Here is a 22,198-nt window from a genome sequence, read left to right as displayed (position 1 = left end):
ATAGCAATTCATCCAAGGTGGAATAGAGAATAATTAAAGTATGAAATGACAAAAAAGAAAAGAAAGTTACATGCACTATTTGAATGATTAAAATGCTTTTTAAAAAGTGGATTGAGTTTTTGTTCAATTGGTATAAACGTTATTATTAATGTAGGAGGTCGTGGGTTTGAGTTCTAAATATTGTGTTAAAAAAGAACAGATATAATCAGAAATTATAATGAAAAAATATCAGTTGACCCTTGGATTTTAATATTCAAGACTCGAGTTCTACTCGATACAACCAATGTTTCCATTTTTAATATGTTAAATTTTATGTTATATAATTTATATCATATGAATATTAAAAATATAATAGGTTATTATTATGTTAATTGTCAATGAAAGTAAGGTTAAATGAATGATGTGTATTTGTTTTAATTCTTTTTTAAAGGCAATATGACAGTGATTTACCCCTGCAACTGGATTAAATAATTTTTCTAATATAAATATTAAAAAGATAATTATTCAATACATAATTTATGAAAATTTTGAACTTTATAAATTGAATTAACTAAAATTAAAAATTTATATTTTGAGTCGGACTAAAACATTTATATACAATATTGATATTATACTTAAACTCAATCCTGCATATCATAATTTATATTTTAGAAGCTAGCTAAACTACTTTATTGTTAAATTCTTATTATTGTCACATTATGGATAGGTGTGGAAAAATTGATTGACTTCATATGTAGAATAAATTATTTGGTCATAGGTCTGTCCTATACTTATGTTTGGATCATTAATTCCTTTTGATTTTTATTCAAACTTTTCAACATTCAAAATCTAAGGTTACAATTATAATTATAAAGTAAATTTGTTATAAAGTTTTTCCCTACTTAATGAAGTAGGTAGCAACTACCTTACTTAATTTGTTATAAAGTTACATGTCGATCATTGAATTATTCAAAAGTTACAATCACTAGTTTGTTAACTTAATAACAGACATCAACTGTGGGACAAGTAAATTTACACTTGGTCATCCAACTATTTGCAAGTTTACAATTTTACACTTTCGTCACTCAATCTTTGCACCATTACTCCTTAACCTTATAATCTAAATAGTATTAACAACAACTCAAACCCCAAACTCTAACAAAACCATTATCAACCCCATGCCTCACCTCTAACCCAACTAACTTAGCTACCTTTCATTCTTAACCCACTCACTATTCTCCCTTCGGCCAAAATCATAATCCAAAAAAATCCACAATCAAACTATTCAACACACTTTTATCCCAAACCAGCAACAAAGAATCACCATAATCATAATAAAAACAAACAAAAATACCGAAAAAGAAAGAAAATAAAATAAGGAAGAAAGTCGCTTAATTTTGCGAGTCTCAGACAAGATCTAATTAAAGAAGAAGAAAGTCTCATTAAGAAGAGGAGCATATTGGAGTCAATTGGTCATCCAATGGTGGATGGAGACTAGAGAGCTTCTCCGTCAGTGCTTCAAGTTTATATCAGCGGAGTTTCGGGACATTTTAAGGAAAGTTAAACCATAAAGTTGAAAAAAGAGGGAAAAAGCTCTGGTTTGGCATGTTTCTTTGCCGGAGGAGGAGGCCAGAGGTGACAAGATTACTGGAATACAACTATGAAGGAGGTCCCTAAAACCCTAAAACTTTTAAATAGTTTAGTGACAAACTTGTAACTTTTTTTTTTAAATTGAATGACTAAAATGTAAATTTACTATCATGTCCATTTTACGGTCCATGTTCAGGGTTCATGACTATTTCTCCTAACAATATTATTGCCAAAGTTCGAACCTAGGTCTTCCTCTTAGGAGTCCAATATATGCCTTAATTACCATTGCACCAAATCACTTATTGATTATTTAATTTTTTTTAATAATATAGAGATTGAATTAATAGATTTAATAGTATTCTCTTTCTATGCAATGAAGTTTATCTAATTTGGTGATGGGTTGATATGCGTTTTCAGTGATTTTATTTTGTGGTCCAAAGTCATTTAATGACTATTTGTATTTGGGTATGACTTTTAAAGTATTTAATATTTGTATAAATATATATTTAAATTTAAATTTAAAATATGATTTTATAAATTTATTTTTTACTTAAAACTCTTGATTATATAAAAAAGTTAAAACCACTATTTGAACCTCAACTTGGCAACTATTTTCATATCGATGATTGAGCTTCTTTTTTGAGGGGGGATTAAAGTTCATCTTTAAACTTTGGTGAATGTTCTCGTATTGGGGCCTGGATTAGATAATTGACATTGGGGCCTGGATATTTTTTTTGTCCAAGTTAGTTTCTAAACCTGGCAATGTTCCCATTATGGTTCTAAACTTGGCAATTGTTTCCATGTTGGAAATTGAACTTTAGGGTTTTCAAGGAAATATCAAGACTTAAAAAAAAATTCAGATCTAAATGTAGGAACAATTGCCAAGTTCAAAAACTAACTTGGACCTAAAAAAAAGTTTAAGCCCCAATGTGGGAGTAGTTGTCAAGTTCAAGCCCTCAAAAGTGATTTAATCATATATAAAAATGTTTATAAAAAAACCCATTACAATAGGATTTAAATGTAGGACACAACAATTTTTAGACTTTCAACTTTACCATTTCCTTTTTTTTTTAGATAAAATAAAAATAAAATTTTATTAAAAAATAAAACATCACATGTTAATGGCAACAAGGAAAACACTCGAATCCGATCACCTATACTCACTTCAATCTCCATCGAAACTTCTAAACACATGTCTAAAGTATTAGCATTTTATAAAATAATTTACACCCAGAGGCAAACCCAAAATTTTTTTTAGGGGATTGAGATTAAGTTCTATATTTTTATGAAAGTTAAAATACAATTTTACCCTGACATTAGCTTATATCTTTATAGTTTTTAAAAGAATTAACTTAAAGCTTTAACATTTTTGATGGACTAAATTATAATTTTATCATATATTAACTTAAAATTTTATAAATTTTGATTGACTAAAACAACAATTTTCCATTTTAGAAAGACCAGCGCTTGCGTACACCACTCCCTTTTTCCTCTACCTACACCATTCATCAATGATCAAACAACCCTTGGACCACATAATAAAACATGGCAAAATCATCTCACCAAACAAAAAACACCATCAAAGAGCATAATCAATCAGCATCTCCTACAATACAAAGGGCCACTCGACCTTTAATTTGAAATGTTTAGTTTCTTATAGACAATAGCTAGCATCTTTCTCACAAAGATTAAGATATATTTTAGCTAATGTAGCATCTTTTTTGTGGGGGAGGATGAGCTAATGTAGAGAATATTTTAGCTAAATGACTATAGTTTAAGTGGGGTACCTTTCAAAATGGATATACTTAGGTTGAATGTTATTTAGATTAATTAGTCACAGTCGATTCGGAGGAAGATTTTAAAAATTGATTGAACCAACAGTTGAATTAATTTTAAATTTTTAACGATTTATTTAATCGAATCATTTAGATTGTTTCAAATATCGATCTAGTTCTGAAAAATTTAATTATTGTTAATTGTATAAAAGTGTGTGAAAGATGAAAATCATTCTTTATTTGTGGTCGAATATTGGAATCAGTGTACTTATCTTGACCGGTTTGCATTTCCAAACTGTTTGTTGATGTTGTCTTCTAATTTATAACAAGTATTATTGTTGAGCAAAGTTTGAAATTTGACTTTACTATTTTAGGCTTGAAGCACACTCTCTAGTTTGATATAACAAATATCAAATTAAATGGAAATGATTTTTTGGTATAATCATAAATATTTTTACCCATTTTGTGATTTGAGACTAATCTTATTGGAACTGGAGGTGATATTCAAGTAGATTCGAACTTGAATCGAATACTTGGAAAAAAAATCACTTCAACTTTTTCCGACCACTTCTTGAAATGGAAATGAAATATTGACTAAGTATTTTATTAATGCATGTGACATTTTACTTTCAATTTAATTTATTTTTAACAAAAATGATAAAATTCTATATTATGTGTTAATACAATAATTTAATTTAATTTACTTTCAATAATTTGAATCGAGGATCCACTCTTTGCTTACTTTAGAGTTGTCAACAGAATCGGATTATTTTGGTTGTTTACCTTTTTTATCACAACCTCCCTTTTAATCTTATTCTGCAACTTATAGCCCTCAGACTTAATGTACCCTTTCTTTTTGTAAAAATTGCAGGTTTTATCTCTATTTGAAAATCTCAATCTAACTTTAGATTTACTGTCATTATTATTTTAATGTTTTTGGTTTCGATTATAGTAGTAATATCTTGTAACTCGGATCAGGTAAGGGGTGTTACAGCTTTCATGGTGGTTTTTATGGCAGCTTAGTTCCATCGGGCACTACCATATGAAAATTTGTAAATAACTACTATTGACCCTTTATATAACATTTGTTTGCCAAAATTATGGACAATAAAAGGAGGTGGTTGTTATACACCTATAACAACATCTAAGACACCATCATATTTGAATTTTGTTAAAATTCAAATTAAAAAACTATAATGTACTAATAATACTAATTAGTGAGATTTAGATTGTATTGCCAATAGAATTCACTAATTTAATTCCATTTCTTAAAAAATATTTTTATTTAATAAAATAAAATCATATATTTTATACAAAATTTAAATATTTTATTGAAATAATATCTTAACTAAAATTTATTATTTTTATTTCACTTAAAATTTGAGGAAGTGGTTATTGTAGATAACTAATTTAGCGTAGAGTGTACTTCATACTTTATGTCTTTTGTTATAGATGAAAAGCTATTATAAATGGCAAAAATAAAATACGAAAATTGGTTTTATAGCAAATTTGATTGTTATTGTAAAATGTTGTTATAGAGAGTGCACTCTTTTTTCTTTGAAAGAGTGATTGTTTTAGTATTAGTTTTTAGGGCACATTGTTTTCTCTTAAAATAGTGGTGGTTTTTGTCCTCTATGTTTTCTCTAAAAGCAATGGTGATTTTATTTTTAGTTTTGGTTCTAGTTGTTTTTTAGTGTATACCTGGAGTTTATCAAGGTAGAGACATCATTAGATTTGTAAGAGGCCCAATTTGCCAGGGCCCAAAATCACAAAAAAATAAAAAAAACCAAAAAGATAATTAAATGTCCAAAAGTCCAATTACAAAAACAAGCCCAGATTCCACTACCCTAAGTACAAATCAGCTAAACCTAACCCGATTAACCTAGCCCAAACCTAACCCAAAACCAGCTCGCCCAAATGGCCCAACACCGGAAAACCCTAGCAGCTAGGGTAAGCTTCCAGCGCCACAACAGAGCCAGGCTTCCCCCCTCTCGCGTGTTGCGCCCGCGCGTGTGTAGCGCCGAGCCGAGCCATGCCACCACCAGGGACCACGCCGTACGCACATCCGCGCACATCCGTACCTGCAGAAACGCACAGAAAACAGCAGCAAAGGACAGACACAAACAAATAGCAAACGATAGCAGCGAAATAAAAAAAAGAGAGGAGGAACGGATTGTTTTTAGGGGTCGATTTTTATTTTCTTCTGGGGATCTGGCTATAAAAGAGCCATTAGGAATACTGTAAAAGGGGGGATATTGTATACAAAGAAAAATATTCTGGAAATATTGGAAAAAAGAATCAGAGAACAAAGTTTTTCTAGAAGGTGATTCATTTTTTGCTTCTTTATTTTCTTTTAATTATCTCTTTGTTCTTGTTTTTATATTTCACCGTTTGAAAATGTAACAGAAAGGTTGAGAAACCAACTTACCTGGTGGCCGATCCTCCATCTACTCCATCGCAATCGAAGTCGGATGGGGGATGGAGGCCCGAAACGACGCTCAGAGGAGTAGGGGTGTGCATAATTCGGGTAAAACCGAAAAAATTCGGTTAACCGACCGAATTTGGTTAATCGGTCGGTTAACCGAATTTTTTCGGTCGGGGGTCGGTTAATTTTTTTATAATTTTTCAGTTAACGGTTAAATCGGTTCGAAACCGGTCGGTTAACCGAAAATTTTCGGTTAACCGAAAAAATTAATAAATAAAATTATCCAACCCAGCCCAAACTAAAGCTGCTCATGGGCCGGGCCGGGTCGGGTTCGGGCCCGGCCCGGGAAAAAATTCATAAGCCCAGGCCCGACCCGGCCCGTTTTTTAAATAAATACCAAAAATTTATTTTAAAAATTAAAAAATTTATTTTAAAAATATTTTAAAATTAAAAAAATTAAAAATGTATTTTAAAAATATTTTAAAATTAAAAAAAATTTAAAAAAAGTATTTTAAAAGTATTTTAAAAATAAAAAAATAAAAATATTTATTATATTCGGGCCTATATTTTTACCCAAACCCTCCCATATTTCGAGCGGGCCGTCGAGCCGGGCCGGGCCGCCCGGCCCATGAGCACCTCTAGCCCAAACCCAATTACCCAACCCAATAAAACTAAAACTAATGTTTACCCAATTACCCAATCCAATAAAACTAAAACTAAAAGATAACCCAATTTACTAAAGTCTAAAACCCAATTTACTTTAATAATTTATAATTTTTTAAATTTTAAAAATAAAAAATAAAAAAATTCGGGTAATTCAGGTATTTTTCGGTAATTCGGTTAATTCGGGTAATTCGGGTAATTTTTAACCAAAAATAAAAAATACATAATTTTCGGTTAATTCGGTTAACCGACCTTATTAACCGAAAAAATTTAAGTTCGGTTAATTTTTTTTTAAAAATCGGTTCGGTTAACGGTTAAAATTTTTGGAAGGTTGGTTAATTCGGTTATAGTAATTTCGGGTCGGTTAACCGAATGAACACCCCTACAAAGGAGAGGAGAATAGTTTTTAGGGTTTGATGTATGAAGATAGGCTGCTGTTTTGGATCTTTCTTTAATCTATGTGCAGAGGGAGAAACGTCGTCGTTTGATACCAATCTGATGGTTTCAAAACGGCGTTGTTTCAAGACTTATTGGCCCATACCCGATGATCCGACCCGGAGGTGACTGTGACCCGCGCGTTCTGGGTCCGAGGGGTAATTTGCGCCTTTGGCCCCTCCGATTCTGCGGCATATTCAATGCACCCTTTCATTTTATTTAATTTCGGCCACATAATTTCTCGCTTGTTCCAATCTGGTCCGGTGCAAAACATTACTTGGGCGGGACGGGGAATATTGCACAATCGATCCCCCATGTCCTCAGTGTCTTTTATTTCAGCCCCCTAGCCACCTGTTTTATTTATTTACAATTTCAACCCCCAGATTCTTGTCCGTTTCCAGTTTCATCCTTAGTTCTTTAATTTCTTTTTTTCTTTTAAATTGCTCTTGTTTATTATTATTAGGTTTGTTTGTTTTGGTTTCATTTTTATTTGCTTTTTAACTGTGTAATTTTTTTTATATATATTATTACATTTAAATAGTTTTATTTCATTTTACTTTTACGTTTTATTTATGTTAAACATTTTTGTTTATACATATCCTTTTCTATATAACGTTCTAATTTTTTTATGATATATTGTTTTGCTTTTATTGTTTTATTTTATTTTATATTAAGATGTGTTATATATATATATATTATAAACTGTTTTTATGTTGATTTCATTTTTACGCATCTTTTCGTTAAATTCGTTTTATTATTTTAAAATTGTTTTACATACCTTTTTAAACGCAATTTATTTATTTTTTTAAATGCTTCATTTGTTTTTGTTTTCAAAGATTTTTCTTTTCTTACATCACGTATCTTATACTTATATACATTTTTAAAAATTGACTTATACATTATTAACCTTAAATTTTTTGTTTGGCATTACTTATCTTAAATTCATCACTATTATTTTAACATCGTTTTTTACATCTAATTCGATTTTACTTTGCTTTTACATCTTTTAATTGTTTGTCTAATTAATGGGTCTTTATTTATTAATGTTTGTATTTGAATGATGAATGTTGTGAGATTTTTGCTATTGTGTGTACCATAATTAGTTTACACGTATTTTCATATTATTGTCATACATTTGTTTAATTATCCATGTATCATTATTCCATATTTATTATTATATTGTTATTTCACGTCATCATATCGTAAATTAAACTCCGACATAGTTATCCAACTTAGGTTACTTTATTTTATTTCAAACAAAATAAATGCTTACCTTCAAATAAATTACCCGCTATTATTCGAGATGGAATTTTGGGCCTTTTTACCAAAAAAGCCCTTTTTTAAAAAATTTACCAAAATGTGCCACTTTTTAAATTATTTACCAAAATGGGCTATTTTCCACGAAATCGCTGCCACGTAAGTGCGATGTCAGGGTACGTGACAGATCATCGCGTCCACGTCAGCAGGTCGCGCTGACGTGGACGCGATGATCTTTCACGTAGCGCATTTTCGGGGACGCGATTTTGACGTTGATTTTACGTTTGGGTTTTTTAGGTTTTAGGGTTTAGGGTTTAGGGTACAGGCTTTTTAGGGTTTAGGGATCCCGGGAAAAATTATTTCGAGTTGACGTTTCTGGTCAAATAGTATAAAATCGCTTCTACCAGGATGCTATCAGAGAAGAAATTGTGAAATCGTGCCCTCGTGGACGCGATTTTGGTACAGTTGGTCATGTAAGAAATAATTTTTTTTGACGTTTTCTGAGCAAATAGTATAAAATCGCTGATACCAGGATGCTATATAAGAAGAAATTGTGAAATCGCGCCCTCGTGGACGCGATTTCGCTACATTGGTCATGTAGGAAATAATTATTTTTTGACGTTTCTGAGCAAATAGTGTCAAATCGCGCCCTCGTGGACGCGATTTTGCTACAGTAGGAAGTTTGGGCTGAGGCTATAAATTAGGTAGAAAATGTTCTTAGAATGCATAATTCATAGCAGAAACATTTTAGAGAGGCTAAGAAAGTTAGAGTTTCAAAATGAGTGAACGTATTTGTGCTGTTATTTACTACGATGGTGAGGTTTGCCACACCGAGAATGGTGTTGTTTTTTTGTCGGAGAATATGGTGCGACTGTCATTTAGCCAAAACATAGAAATGACAGAACTTTGTAAAAGAATTAGGCGTAAAATCTTCGAAACGACGCCAATGAAAGTTCTGTCAATCACGTATCGATTTTGTTCTTTTGTTGATCCGATGACATATGACTCGTTCGACATAAAATGTGCTCGTAGCTTGGAGGCAATGGTGCAGACTCATCTTGCTAGCGGAGCAACTATATTGAGTTATATGTACAATTTACGTCGCCAACTGATGTACTTCCGTCCAGTGTTCGAGATGTATACACGACCCCTGGCCGACACTCGGTTACCGGGTTACAAAATATGGAACAGCCCATGTTCGGTAGCGGTGTCGAATGCACATCCCCACCAAGACACTCTGTCGGTGGATGGGACATGTACGTCGGTGGCTCGACGTTTGACGCTGAAAATACGAGCTGGGGAACTGCATCAAGTTCTAGTGAATTGCAATCTATATCCAATTGGGGACGTTATCAAATGCCTAGAAGAAGGGATGACGTACTACCTACAACATCAACCGGGGAGGGGACGTCGTACGCTACAGATGATTGTGGGTTAGATGATGAGTCCGATGTGGATCCACCTCGAGAGCCCAGGCCGGATAGTGCAGAGGTGGGATTATTTTCTAAATCGGAGCCTATTCCAACAGAAGGTGAAGATGGTGATAGGAGTGCAGATGATGAAGAAAATCTACGATTCAGAGCATACTCACCTCCAGCCCACATGCATAATGTTGATCTGTCAGCAGACGATGCGTTAGAGTTTCCAGATCTACCACACCGGTTGCGCGATCGTACAAGTTCAGGGGTAGATCTCGGTGAACTTGAAGTTGGTAATCAGTTTACCAATAAGGATAGTTTTATTGGTACTTTGAAACAGCATAGAATCAAAAACGACGTTAATTACCACGTCGTTAAATCAAAAACTGATAAGTTTGAGGTGAAGTGTGCGGTGCAAGACGGCACATGTTCATGGAAAATCGTCGCTTCGTTAAGAAAAATGACAGGGTTGTGGGAGATCAAAAAGTACTAAGGTCCACATACATGTGCTGCAGGTACAGTATTGAATGTGTCTGAATAATATTTTTATTTTCCAATGTTACATTATTTAATGTACTCCCTCCCTCTGTAGGTGTTTCAGAAGATCATCCGAAAATGGATTCAGCTATGTTGGCTAGCTTGATACTGCCCACGATAAAAGTAGATCCTAGGACTTTAGTGCTGGTGATAATTGCCAATATCCGTAGCCAAATGGGGTACACGCCCTCTTACCGTAATGCTTGGATAGCTAAGCAAAAGGCATTGGAGAAGATGCATAGTGGGTGGGACGCCTCATATAATGAAATATGGCAATGGTGTCAGGTGCTAGAGAGATACGTCCCAGGTGCCATCACAGACCTTGAAACGGAACATGCATACTACAACGGCCGATTGCTACGTGGATGTCAAGTGTTCAAACGCCTATTTTGAACCTTTAAGCAATGCCAAGACGCGTTTCCATACTGTAAGCCATTGGTACAAATTGACGGTACCTTCATGTTCGGTAGGTACAGTTATCGGCTATTGGTTGCAGTGGCACAGGACGACGGTGGGAGAATTCTTCCAATTGCATTTGCAATAACACCGGGGGAGTCGTCTGATGACTGAGATTTCTTTCTCTCTAGGTTAAGGAGGCATGTGTGCCCCCAACCTGATATCTGTGTTATTTCAGATCGGGGCGTCGGTATACTAGCTACATTTGATCGAGAGGGAAGCTTGTGGCAGCGTACACACCATAGATATTGCCTGAGACACGTTGCTTCGAACTACTACAGGCAATATCCATCTAAAACCGATGGACTTCGTTATCCATGCGCTCATGTTGTTGCAGCCTGTCAGAAACTCCGCCTGGATCCGCTGAGTTATGTAGACGATGTGTACAAATTAGAAAACATGTACCACGTATGGAGACACGTTTTCCCACCGGTCCCAGATGAACGTAAGTGGCCACCCGTATGTCTTGCTCCTTTGAAGCTGTTACCGGATAAAGAATTGTGTCGCAAGTCGAAGGGTCAACCTTGCTCCACTAGAATACGGAACAATATGGATATCCGAGAAACAGCCAATCAACAGAAGTTGTGCGGATGGTGTAGGAACCCAGGCCATACAAGTCGATCATGCCCTAATCACAATAGTTGAATGTAATTTTAGATGCAATTACATTTTATTCAATTACTATTTGATAATTGTATTAATTGTTAGTAAAATTATCAAATTACTACAATTTCTTAAATGTTAGTACCAGTCGAAACATTTTACGAAATCCAACATAACTTGTAAAACTGTGTAAAATTATTATGCCCAAAAACTTTTGTTAATTAAAATAGGTTTTTAATTAAATTAGTTTAGGGTTAGGGTTTTTAATTAAAATGGGTTAGGGTTAGGGTTTTTAATTAAATTAGGTTAAGGTTTAGGGTTTTAATTAATATAAGTTAAGGTTAGGGTTTTTAATTAAATTAAATTAGGGTTAGGGTTTTTAATTAAATTAAACTAGGGTTAGGGTTTTTAATTAAATTAAACTAGGGTTAGGGTTTTTAATTAAATTAAACTAGGGTTAGGGTTTTTAATTAAAATGGGTTAGGGTTTTTAATTAAATTAAATTAGGGTTAGGGTTTTTAATTAAATTAAATTAGGTTTGGGTTTTTAATTAAATTAAATTAGGTTAGGGTTTTTAATCAAATAATATCAAAATAACTTGGAAAAATTTCTATGTGTATTACATCGTCATAAACTTGTATTTCATTACATCAAATGATAAATTTTAATACGGTAATCAATGTCTATGACCGGGGGATTCGGTTCCACATGGCGGCCGTCGACGGTTACGTGCTAGATTCCTCCTTCCTCTAGCTTTCGGCGGTGGTTGTTCTTCCTCCGGTGGTGATTATTGTTCTTCCGATTCGGCATCTGGTTGTCAGACTTGGGACGATGATCCACCTTCAAAGAATAGTGTATGTGGAGGTGTTTGCATCATGAACGGTGACAGTGTTTGCATCATGAACGGCGACGGAGTTTGAAAGCCATGTGTTGCTGGCGATTAGTAAAAAGGAGAGCTCCCCAACGGCCCCCCTTGCGACCCCTCCTGCGCCGCTGGCCTAGTTATTGGTGGTCCGCTCGGCATTACAGGAAATGGAGCTGATCCGGGCATTTGGCTCCAACCTGCCATAGGATTCGGAAAAGGATACATGTATGGGTTAGGGTACATATAAGGGCTAGGAAACATACCTAGCATCATAGGAAAAGGCGAATGCGTGGGTACCATCTGTTGAATTGTTGCGTCAGGTGACTGCGTCGGTGCTCTCGTTGGGGACGGTGATTGCATGGCCGCTGATGATGAACCGGGTTAATGTCTGGGCCTCGTTGAGGGGCTGCCCTCGTAGTCTTGTCCCATTGGATTTAGAGGCCCGCGCCTTTCCCTTCCGACACATATTTGCCGCTGCCTCTCCTCTGGCGTAAGTAAATACGGCTTCCCATGGATCCTAAACCATGGCATGTATTCTAGAACACACGCTAACTCGGGAACGATGATTTGTTCCCGAGTAGGTAGATATTCATGCCGATTTTCCTACATTTTTGTGTACTCTGACCAGTATCTAGTCCAATCTGTACCTAATAGCCGAAGGTCGATTTTGTGGTGCTCGTCAAACACCTCAGGGTCCGCAGGGATCGGTTGTCTACATCCAAACTGACGTAGGACTCTGTCTGTCTGGTGGGGCTCCACGGTTGCATAGTTTATCAACACCACTTTCACGTGCCAAGCGTTCGGATTTTGTAAAAACTCTTCCGGGATTACTGCCCGGACTGCCGGATCCTCGTATGGTGTCCATTGAAACTACATGAACATGATAGAAATATTACTTATATACATAATACTAAATACTAAATACTAAATACTAAATATCAATCCACTAGTGAATGTATGGAAATATCTATTTGCAATAATACTTACTTCTGCTTCCGACCGTTGCTCCAATAGAAGCCGTATATATTCGAGTTCAGACGGTAATCCACGATAACTTGCCGGATGGTTCCACCTAATTAAATAAATTTTTAGCATACTTTTGTTCTTACCAAATCTATATAACAATTTCAAAATGTAATATAAAATTTACCTCGTTACGAGTGGGAATGTATATGAGTGGTTCACTCGAGGACGTAGAAATGAAAAGTGAAACCGTGCCCATGATTGCAGTAGTGACAGGCAACCTCCGATTTTTGCTCTCCTCGGTTTGGTCGCCCCGCACATCTCCCGATATAATGTTGCCAAGACGGCAGACCCCCAACTTAATTCACCGGCTGCTTTAAAATCAACGAGTTTTAGCAGCCACCTTAGATGTACACGACTCTGTGACATGTCGGCCATCAGATAGCCTCCAATTATTTGAAGAATGTATGATTGAGCATATCGGATTCTTTCAAATTCGGTTGAATTTTCATTCAGATCGGGGAAGGTGGCACATAACCAGCCCATCTCCACTTTACCTCCATCCATTTTATCCGGAATAGCGCCCAAAAGCTCGTAGCATACCGCCTCCCAATTGCTAGATTGGGCAAACCCGGTGACTGGGTGCCCGTCCACCGGCAATCCCAAATGCAGATGGACATCTTCCAGAGTGATAGTGCACTCTCCACATGGAAGATGAAATGTGTGCGTCTCGGGTCTCCACCTCTCGATTAACGCACTGATCAGTTTCGGCTCCAACTTGCATCCCCGGCCTACCGTCGCCACGTGCCAAAATCCCGCTTCCCGCAGGTAGTTCTCTACTAACGTTGATGGAGGACCATGCATATTTCGAATATTGCATTCCAATACCCGATCTTTAGACTTTTATAACAAAAAATAAATTAATAATTATCTAAAAATACATAAATAAAAATATCTCAAATAAAATTTAAAATTTAAATTTAATACTTACCATTTTCATTTGCTCCACTGATATGTGATTCCTATCAAGACGAATCAATGATCCGGCCATTGTTGAAAATATTAAAAATTTTAAAATTATTTTAAAAAAATAAAAATATTTAAAATTTTCTTTAAAAAAATGAAATTGAATGGAAAAAGAAATTAAATATGGATTTGAGAGATTTTTGAAGGAAATTGGAAGGATTTTGGAAGGAATTTGAGAGTTTAAGAGAATTTTGGAAGGAATTTGAGAGAATTTTGGAAGGAAATTGAGAGAATATTTGTTTGTGAAAAAATAAGGGGTAGGGGGTTTTATAGTAAAAAAAATTATGACCGTTGGGGGGGCAACGGTCAAAATTTTGACCGTTGGGCCACTGTTCACGCGCGCGTGTCATCGCGTCCACGTCAGCAGGTCGCGCTGACGTGGACGTGATGATCTGTCACGTACCCTGACATCGCTCTTACGTGGCAGCGATTTCGCGGAATTGGCCCATTCCGGTAAATAATTAAAAAAGTGGCCCATTTCGGTAAATTTTGAAAAAAATGGCTTTTTTTGGTAAAAAGGTCGGAATTTTGCTAAATAAGGCAACATTTTGTATTTTGGAAATTCGAGAAATTGTACCCTAACTTATTGGGTCTCGATTTTCTCGCTAAACCTAAATAGCAAAATATCCTTTTAAATTTCTAAAAGTATAAAATTTCAAAGGCAATATTCAATATTTAGGAATTTCGTGAAATCGAGTTCTAACTTACTAGGTCTTGATTTTCTCATTTGACCCAAATAATCGTATATCCTTCTCAAAATACATAGATTTCAAAAGTTAAATGATAAACTTAATTTGAAGATTAAAAATGTTGCGCCCTAACTCACTGGGTGTGACATTTTATTTCTTCGAAATAAGAGTGTTTTATTATTCAATTTATTCAAGTTAAAAGGATCGTATTTTAAAATCTTTCAAAATTTCGACATTAAGACATTGAACAATCAATTCGGTACCAATTTTGGGCATCACGAGGGTGCTAACCCTTCTTCGTGCGTAACCGACTCCCGAACCTGTTTTCTCAAAATTCGCAAACCTAAAATCATTTTAAAGGTGGTCCGATCACACCTCAACAAAAGATCGGTGGCGACTCCCAATTTTCATTTTTAAGTCGACAACTAAATGTTTTTGATTTTCAAAAAAATGGCGTCGACAAGATTCATTCGGAACCATTCTCAAAGGACCTTGCCATGAAAAAGCACTATGATGGTGTTTGCAAAATTAAACTCTGAGATGATCATGAATTATAGGACAATTAAGACTTAGCTTTTCATGAATCGTTGATGTGGTGGGTCTTTTAGGGCTATTGCCAATCATTTCTTGGTTAACCAAAGTTTACCATCAAATTGATATGATGATGACAATATTAGAATGCAATTATCGATGATTTATCAAAGAAATACATTTTTTATTTGTTTCTGAATCCTTATAATGTTGTAATTACTGCCAGTTTGTCTTTCTCTTCTAGTCGACTCTTTTTACAGATAATGACATTAATTTATACTGTTTTATTTATCATTTATACTATCTGTCATATCTCTATATTCCTATCATTTGTGGTTGTTATTAATCACAAAGTCTTCCTTTAAAAAAACTTGTTTTTAATTTACAATTATGTCATGCATGAACCGACTATAATATTTTTTTGAAGTGTGGGTTGGCAGGTAAAATATATAATTAAGTAAAACAAGAAAAATGCAAATCATATTAGTAAAAAAATGGAACACCAACATCATCAAACATAATAATTTATGTAAACATTTCTTACTTTGTAGGCTATGTTTAAAGCAAATTATTATTATTTTAATTATTTTTCTTTCTTTAAAATGGCACAATTGACTTTTAAAAGGTTGCCCAAGGCTCACTTCATTGTTTTGAAAATGTCATTTTAATTAAAAATTGGTATATATTCATTTAATTTTATATAATATTCGATATATTAAATTACTAATTGAATCGAGTTTCGCTTTAAATAAATAAATAATTTTTCGATTGGGTCTTATCTTGATTGGTATGAATATTATTGTCAACGTAGGAGGACGTGGGTTCAAGTGCGTTGAAGCACATTATCCTCCTATTTATGAGTTGGAGAGGGACTACGAGTAATTCTAAACATTATGTTAAAAAGAATAAATATGATTATTAAAAAGAAACTTTAAAATTAAACTTTAACAAAAGCATATGATAAATGTGCTAATTTATAATGGTTCATGTAAATTAAATTCAAAACTTTGAATTTAAACTTTAACAAAAGCATCATTATAATACTCAAGTAAAATTTGTACATGTGTTTACCTTTTTTTACTTTCTGCCTTTTTGACTGAGCAAATATGTCCATTGAAAATTCTAATTGAGCTAATTTCCCTTCAAATTATTATCAAAAATAGTTATTTATCACAATTAACATAAGGGTTAATTGCATAAATGTCAACAAATTATCGCTCAAATTGTAAACTGAATCTAAATTTTAAAACGTTTTTATCGAGTCGTCAAAATATTAATGTTGTACTAATTAGGTCCTCTCGATAGTCTAGTGATTAATTTAAACGTCAAATGTTAGTCTGGATCTAACAATATGAGGCATATTCAAAACACATTGATCAAACTATAAACATGTGTACGTACCATATGGACAACTTGAATCTAATGTGTTTTAAAAAATTAAATAGTGTCAAATATTTTTCTCTCCACACATCAAATACAAGTTGTCCTTATTGTAGGGTAGCATCCGGTTTTCTTGATCGATTTAGTTGTTTTTTTTATTAAATCAACTTAAGTAACCATAATTTACAAAATCGACTTGATCAAATTATAGCTTAAGAATTGACATAATCGTATTAACTTTAGGTTGGACGGTTTGATTGATTAACTAACTTAGTTGGTTATTTATAATTGGGTTATTTTCAATTTAGGTATTGCGCTTGAAAATTATCAAATTAAGTCAGTTTTTCAGAGTTGGATTGATTTGGAAATTCAAAAATCGATGTTTGACCAAAATAACCAACAAAACCAAAAATATCACCCAAACTGAAGCCAACATCGATTTAACTAGTTTCATATGTTTAAACTGACAAATATTCTCTCTTACCTTACGATAGACAACAAAATCTTTACAATTTAATCCATGTGTTTTAAACCGACTCTATTTCAAATTACGAAGTTCGAAAACCGATTTAAAACTCAAAACAATAATTTAATAATTAAACCTTAAAACAAGTATTAAAATTAAAAAAAAAACCTATTTTTGTGTTTTCAACAACACATAGTGGTTAAGATGAAAAATCTTTTGACCAAGTAAAAAAAATAGATTTTTTAATAATCACATGTGTAAGGAAAACAATTCACACGTGTAACAAATCATTTCCGACCACCTCATCCAACAAAACAACAACCTTAATCTCCCAACATTGAGAACTATATGAGTATCACTCTAATCTTTTAGCTTCTTCAAAACACATGTGGAAAAAAATTAGAATTAAATTATCCATCACCGGAGCTCACGTCACCGTCGATCATAAGCCGTCGCCGTTGTTTTTCCATCGTCGTCGCTATGATCGCCGGCGTTACGAATTACCTTTCCCAACACCCATCAATTGTTGCTTTCCGTTGGAGTCATACACAATCATGGGGTTCAACATGGTCGTTCCTCGTCACGTCTATAGCTTTTTACCTTATCGTCTCCGTCATGACGCATCTGTTTTTATGCCTCCTCGTCCGCCGTGGGAAACCGGTTTCTTTAGGTCCGATCCCGGCGTTGCATAGTTTGATGATGAGTGTTGTTTCGGCTATCATATTCGCCGGAATCCTCCTTTCCACCGCCGCAGAAATAAAAGAAACCAGATGGTTTTGGCGGAGAACAAAAACCCCATTTCAATGGCTTCTTTGTTTCCCACTCGGAACCCGTCCCTCTGGCCGTGTATTTTTCTGGTCATATATCTTTTACCTTTCTCGGTTCCTCCATATGTTCCGTACAATCTTCTCCATTTTTAAAACCAGGAAACTCACCTTCTTCCACCTTTTCAACAACTCCATTTTAACCATTATGTCTTTCATTTGGCTTGAATTCTCACAATCGTTTCAAGTATTGGCTATTTTATTCACCACCCTCGTTTACTCCGCCGTGTACGGCTACCGGTTCTGGACGGCGATCGGGCTGAGAAGTGCTTGTTTCCCTTTTGTCCTTAATTGTCAAATTGTGTTATTAAGCTGCAATTTGGTGTGTCATATTGGAGTTTTAACGTTACATTTTATGAAAGGTGGGTGTAATGGAATTGGAGCTTGGGTTTTAAACTCTGTTCTAAATGGGGTTATTTTGTTATTGTTTTTGAAATTTTATGTTCAGAGCAGAAGGAAAAAATTTGGCAGAAATGGTGAAATTGGGAAAGATAAAGATTTGTGATAAACAGTTTATCTTTTAGGATTGGATTTTTATTTGTTTTTGAGGAATTTTGTAAAGATAATGGAAAAATAAGGACTTTAATCATATGATCTTGTTCTTCTTCTTCATCATCATCAAATGCATTTGAATTTGGATTACCTTGAAACAGTTCTCTCCTTTTCAGGCGGATCGTATCATTAAATTTGGGATCTACTTAAAACCTTTACAAATTTTAAGGGGTTTAATTACAATTTTTAAAGTTTTGATGGTATTAATGAAATTTTTTGAAAGGTTGAATCACTTTTTCAAGAAGAGTTTTTAATTAAGAAGTTGTGTGTTTAGAGCACAAGAAGAAACAATGGCGGAAATGGTGAAATTGGGAAAGACAAATATTTGTGGTTGAAAAGAGAGAGAGAATTCCTGGATTTTTATTTTCTTAATGTGTAAAGATAATGGGAAAATAAAGACTTCAATCATATGATATTCTTCCTCTTTTCTCCCTTCCATTTTTGTCCCTACAAATTAATTCATAGCACTTGTTTGTAATGTAATTTTGTTAGATTGACTTTCTATTTACATCTTTTCGCATCGGATAGAAACATTGAGTTTCGATTATGTTTGGATTTTAAGCCAAAACCAATTTTTTCGAGAGATACATTAGATTTCGTTTCTGTTTAGGTCGAGTTCTGAAATAAAGAAAACTTTCTCACTTATGTTCTCCTTTTACTAGGGGCAGAACTTGATATTAAATTTAGGGTCCACTTAAAATTTTCAAAAAATTCAATGGGTCTAATTAAAATTTTTCACAGGGGTGCAATAAACATTTTCAAAAATTTTAACATGTAGAATGAAGATTTTTTAAAGTTTTAGTGTGCCAAGGCTCTTCTAGCTCTCCTCCTTTCAAAAACTTGAATTTGAGGATTTAGCAAAGAAAAAAAATGTGGAGATTCTTGGATTTTAGACTATACAAGTTCAAACTCACGTACAGATTGAACTCTTATCACAGGCATGGATGAACCTACTTCGACCAACATCATTTATTGTAGTAGACGGAGAACTGAGAAAGGACAAAATCGATCAATCATTCTCCATCTTTTTATCATAGTATTAAAAGGGTCAACATCTTGAGGGACCATTGGATCATATCACTCTTTTCTCAATTTGTTTTATAAGTGGGAAAGTGGTTTTGTTGGGACATCAATTTTGTTTGCTGTTCTCAGAATTTGTGGTACAGTTTTTTTTCAGATGTTTATTGCCATTACAAGTTCCAATTTGCAGTGTGGAATTTAGGGATTTGATGATGATAACAGTTCATTTTTATTATATAATAACTGAGCAGTTCAAGAACTGAGCGTTTCCATATGGACTGGCCTGCTGGTGGTTCCTTGAATCGGTAAATTAGACTTTGAATGTTGTGCACTAGCGTAAGTTAAGAGATGTCGGAGCTTTGTAACGAAGAAAACAATCTATAAACCCATAGAAAAGTACTAGTCTTTAGCTTATTCAAGGAGCTACCAACAGCTTGGCAATTCATGTACAATCAAATTCCAGTCGAGGTGTGGGTTATGAATCATATTTTTAGAAATCATTGAGCCGTTATCTAATGAAGCAAAGTTCAACATTCATACAATATATAGATGGTGATTTGCTTTTTTTTTTATACAATCAAATTCAAGTCTTACCATATTTAATTATGAGAATTAAACCCATCTGTATTCATGGCGATATAACATTCTTTAAAAATTCATATTTAATTTTGAGGTTGCTATGGGCTTAATTACAAAACAAAACCCATCTATATTATGATGATTTGACATTTTTTACACATCTAAATTAGAGTCTTGTCATATTTAATTATGATATGAGCCATAATTTTTTAGAAATAATTGGGCTTCATTAGAAAACCTAAACCCATCTATATATTGTATGAATGTTGAACTTTGCTTTGGATCCATTGCAATTTCAATTGCGCCAAGGCCATACCAAAATAAAATCATAAATCTTTGTTAGGAGTGCTTCAATTAGTTCTGTTAGTAGAATTAAAGTTAGCTGGTAACTCTCTTAATAGTTATATTGTAGAATTATGGACAATTCATAAGATGTTGCATATGAATTGGAAGGTTCGTTTTTGTCACGTTTCTAGAACTCATAATGAAGTTGCAGATTTTATGGCCAAACATATTGCTATAGGATTCACAAGTATCTAGGTGTTCTCCATATCTCCTCAAGCTGTACGGGGTTTAATTCAAAAAGATATTTTGAGTTTTTGATTTTATGTTTTTTATTGTAATCGTCTAGTGTTGTTCTTGTTTACCAAATTTTTTTTTATTCTTTTAAGGATTAATATATTAATTGGTATTTGAGTTTGATTTTAGTATTCAATCCGGTACTTAAACCAAACGACATTATATAATCTATGAATGTTTGACATATGTGATCTAATAAAAGAACCTAGATACTTAATTAATTGAGACAAAAAAACTTAGGTACTAATTTAAACATTAAAACTAGATCGAAATACTTAATTAGAATAAAAAAACTCAAATATCAAATTGAAAAAAAAATCATGTACCAAATAGCATATTAATCCTTTTCTTAAAGAAAATTAGACAATAGAATATAATATTTCTTCCCCTAAAAGTCATTTGTTAAAATAATATAAACACTACATTTATACTACTTAATTTTACAAGCAACCAACGGTAAGATATAAAATAATATCAATAATGCTAAATTAGTCAATTACTTGAGGCTTCAATCTTAATCCAAATAATTCTATAAATTTGACAAAAGTAATGTTTTATTAGTTACGTTGTTGTTTTCATTTGGTAAATCGTGTTCAAAGGTTTAATTATTGTCTATGAGAATAGAGTATATTTTATGATCAATCATTTACTTTTTTTAAAAATATCTACGATAAAAGAGTTAATCATTGCTACTAACAATTTTAATTTCCATAAAAAAAATTAAAACAAATCAGAAAAAAAAACCTTTATGTTTTTTTGTTATAGTTAAATCTATAATTTATAATTTTTACTCGTGAAAGTCATTACTTTTAGTTGAAATAATAAATGTTTTTAATTTTCAAACTAACTTGACATTTGATGCTGATATAGAGGTTGACATTTCTTTAGTATAACGTGTGACATTTTTTTTTAAACTTCATAATTTCTATATTTAACAACCTAAAAAAGAGCAACTAATGATGTAATGTTAGCCAATATAGTAGAAAATTTATAGCACATTGAATTTCACTTGGATTTATTTTTATGTAATTGAATGAAGTTGTAATTATTAGAGTATTAATTGTATTCTCTTGTAATTATAAATAATTGTAATTTTTTAGACGTGTTTAGTTGATATAGTGTAATTATATCGTAATTTTTTATGTCATGTAAAATCACACAGTTACATAATTTATATTTTTTTAAAATATTAATTGCTACAAAAATTTATTAGTATGACAAAAATAATTTCTAAAATTAAAATCAAATCATCATATATATTATGTTAGTTTAAAAAAGTAGTTGATAATACAATTATTAATAAAAATAAAAAAAATAAATATCATATGGAATTTTATCTAAATATTCTAGAGCATACTTGTTGAGTTATTCCTTCTTTAATATTTAACATATGCTCATTATCATCATTTGTTGGTCTTTAACCAAGTTCGTCATTATCATTGTAATAACCCAATTTTACCCGGGCCCAAAACCCAAAAATAAATAGAAATAAAACCCCCAAAAATAGTCCAAAATTACAGTCCAGTAGGCCTAATCAGACCAACCCACTATTCAATCAAACCCAAACAGCCCAACAAAAAACCCTA

At 33.2% G+C, this 22,198-nt stretch overlaps 1 protein-coding gene across 1 annotated transcript; it reads left to right on the top strand.

The window, feature by feature from the left end:
• Positions 1–17,409: 17,409 nt before the first annotated feature.
• Positions 17,410–18,471, top strand: LOC121215278 (elongation of fatty acids protein 3-like). The gene has a single exon (XM_041089558.1). The coding sequence runs from the start codon at positions 17,539–17,541 to the stop codon at positions 18,385–18,387; it is 849 nt and encodes a 282-aa protein (XP_040945492.1). The 5' UTR covers positions 17,410–17,538; the 3' UTR covers positions 18,388–18,471.
• The last annotated feature ends 3,727 nt before the right edge of the window (positions 18,472–22,198 follow it).

This window comes from Gossypium hirsutum, chromosome D03 (assembly GCF_007990345.1).
Source record: "Gossypium hirsutum isolate 1008001.06 chromosome D03, Gossypium_hirsutum_v2.1, whole genome shotgun sequence".
Classification (NCBI taxonomy): Eukaryota; Viridiplantae; Streptophyta; class Magnoliopsida; order Malvales; family Malvaceae; genus Gossypium; species Gossypium hirsutum.
The sequence above is the reverse complement of the archived record's forward strand: the minus strand, read 5'-3'. Positions and strand labels throughout refer to the sequence as shown.

Excerpts from the sequence above, each read along its gene's own strand:
- LOC121215278 (XM_041089558.1), top strand. The coding sequence starts at position 17,539 with ATGATCGCCGGCGTTACGAATTACCTTTCCCAACACCCATCAATTGTT.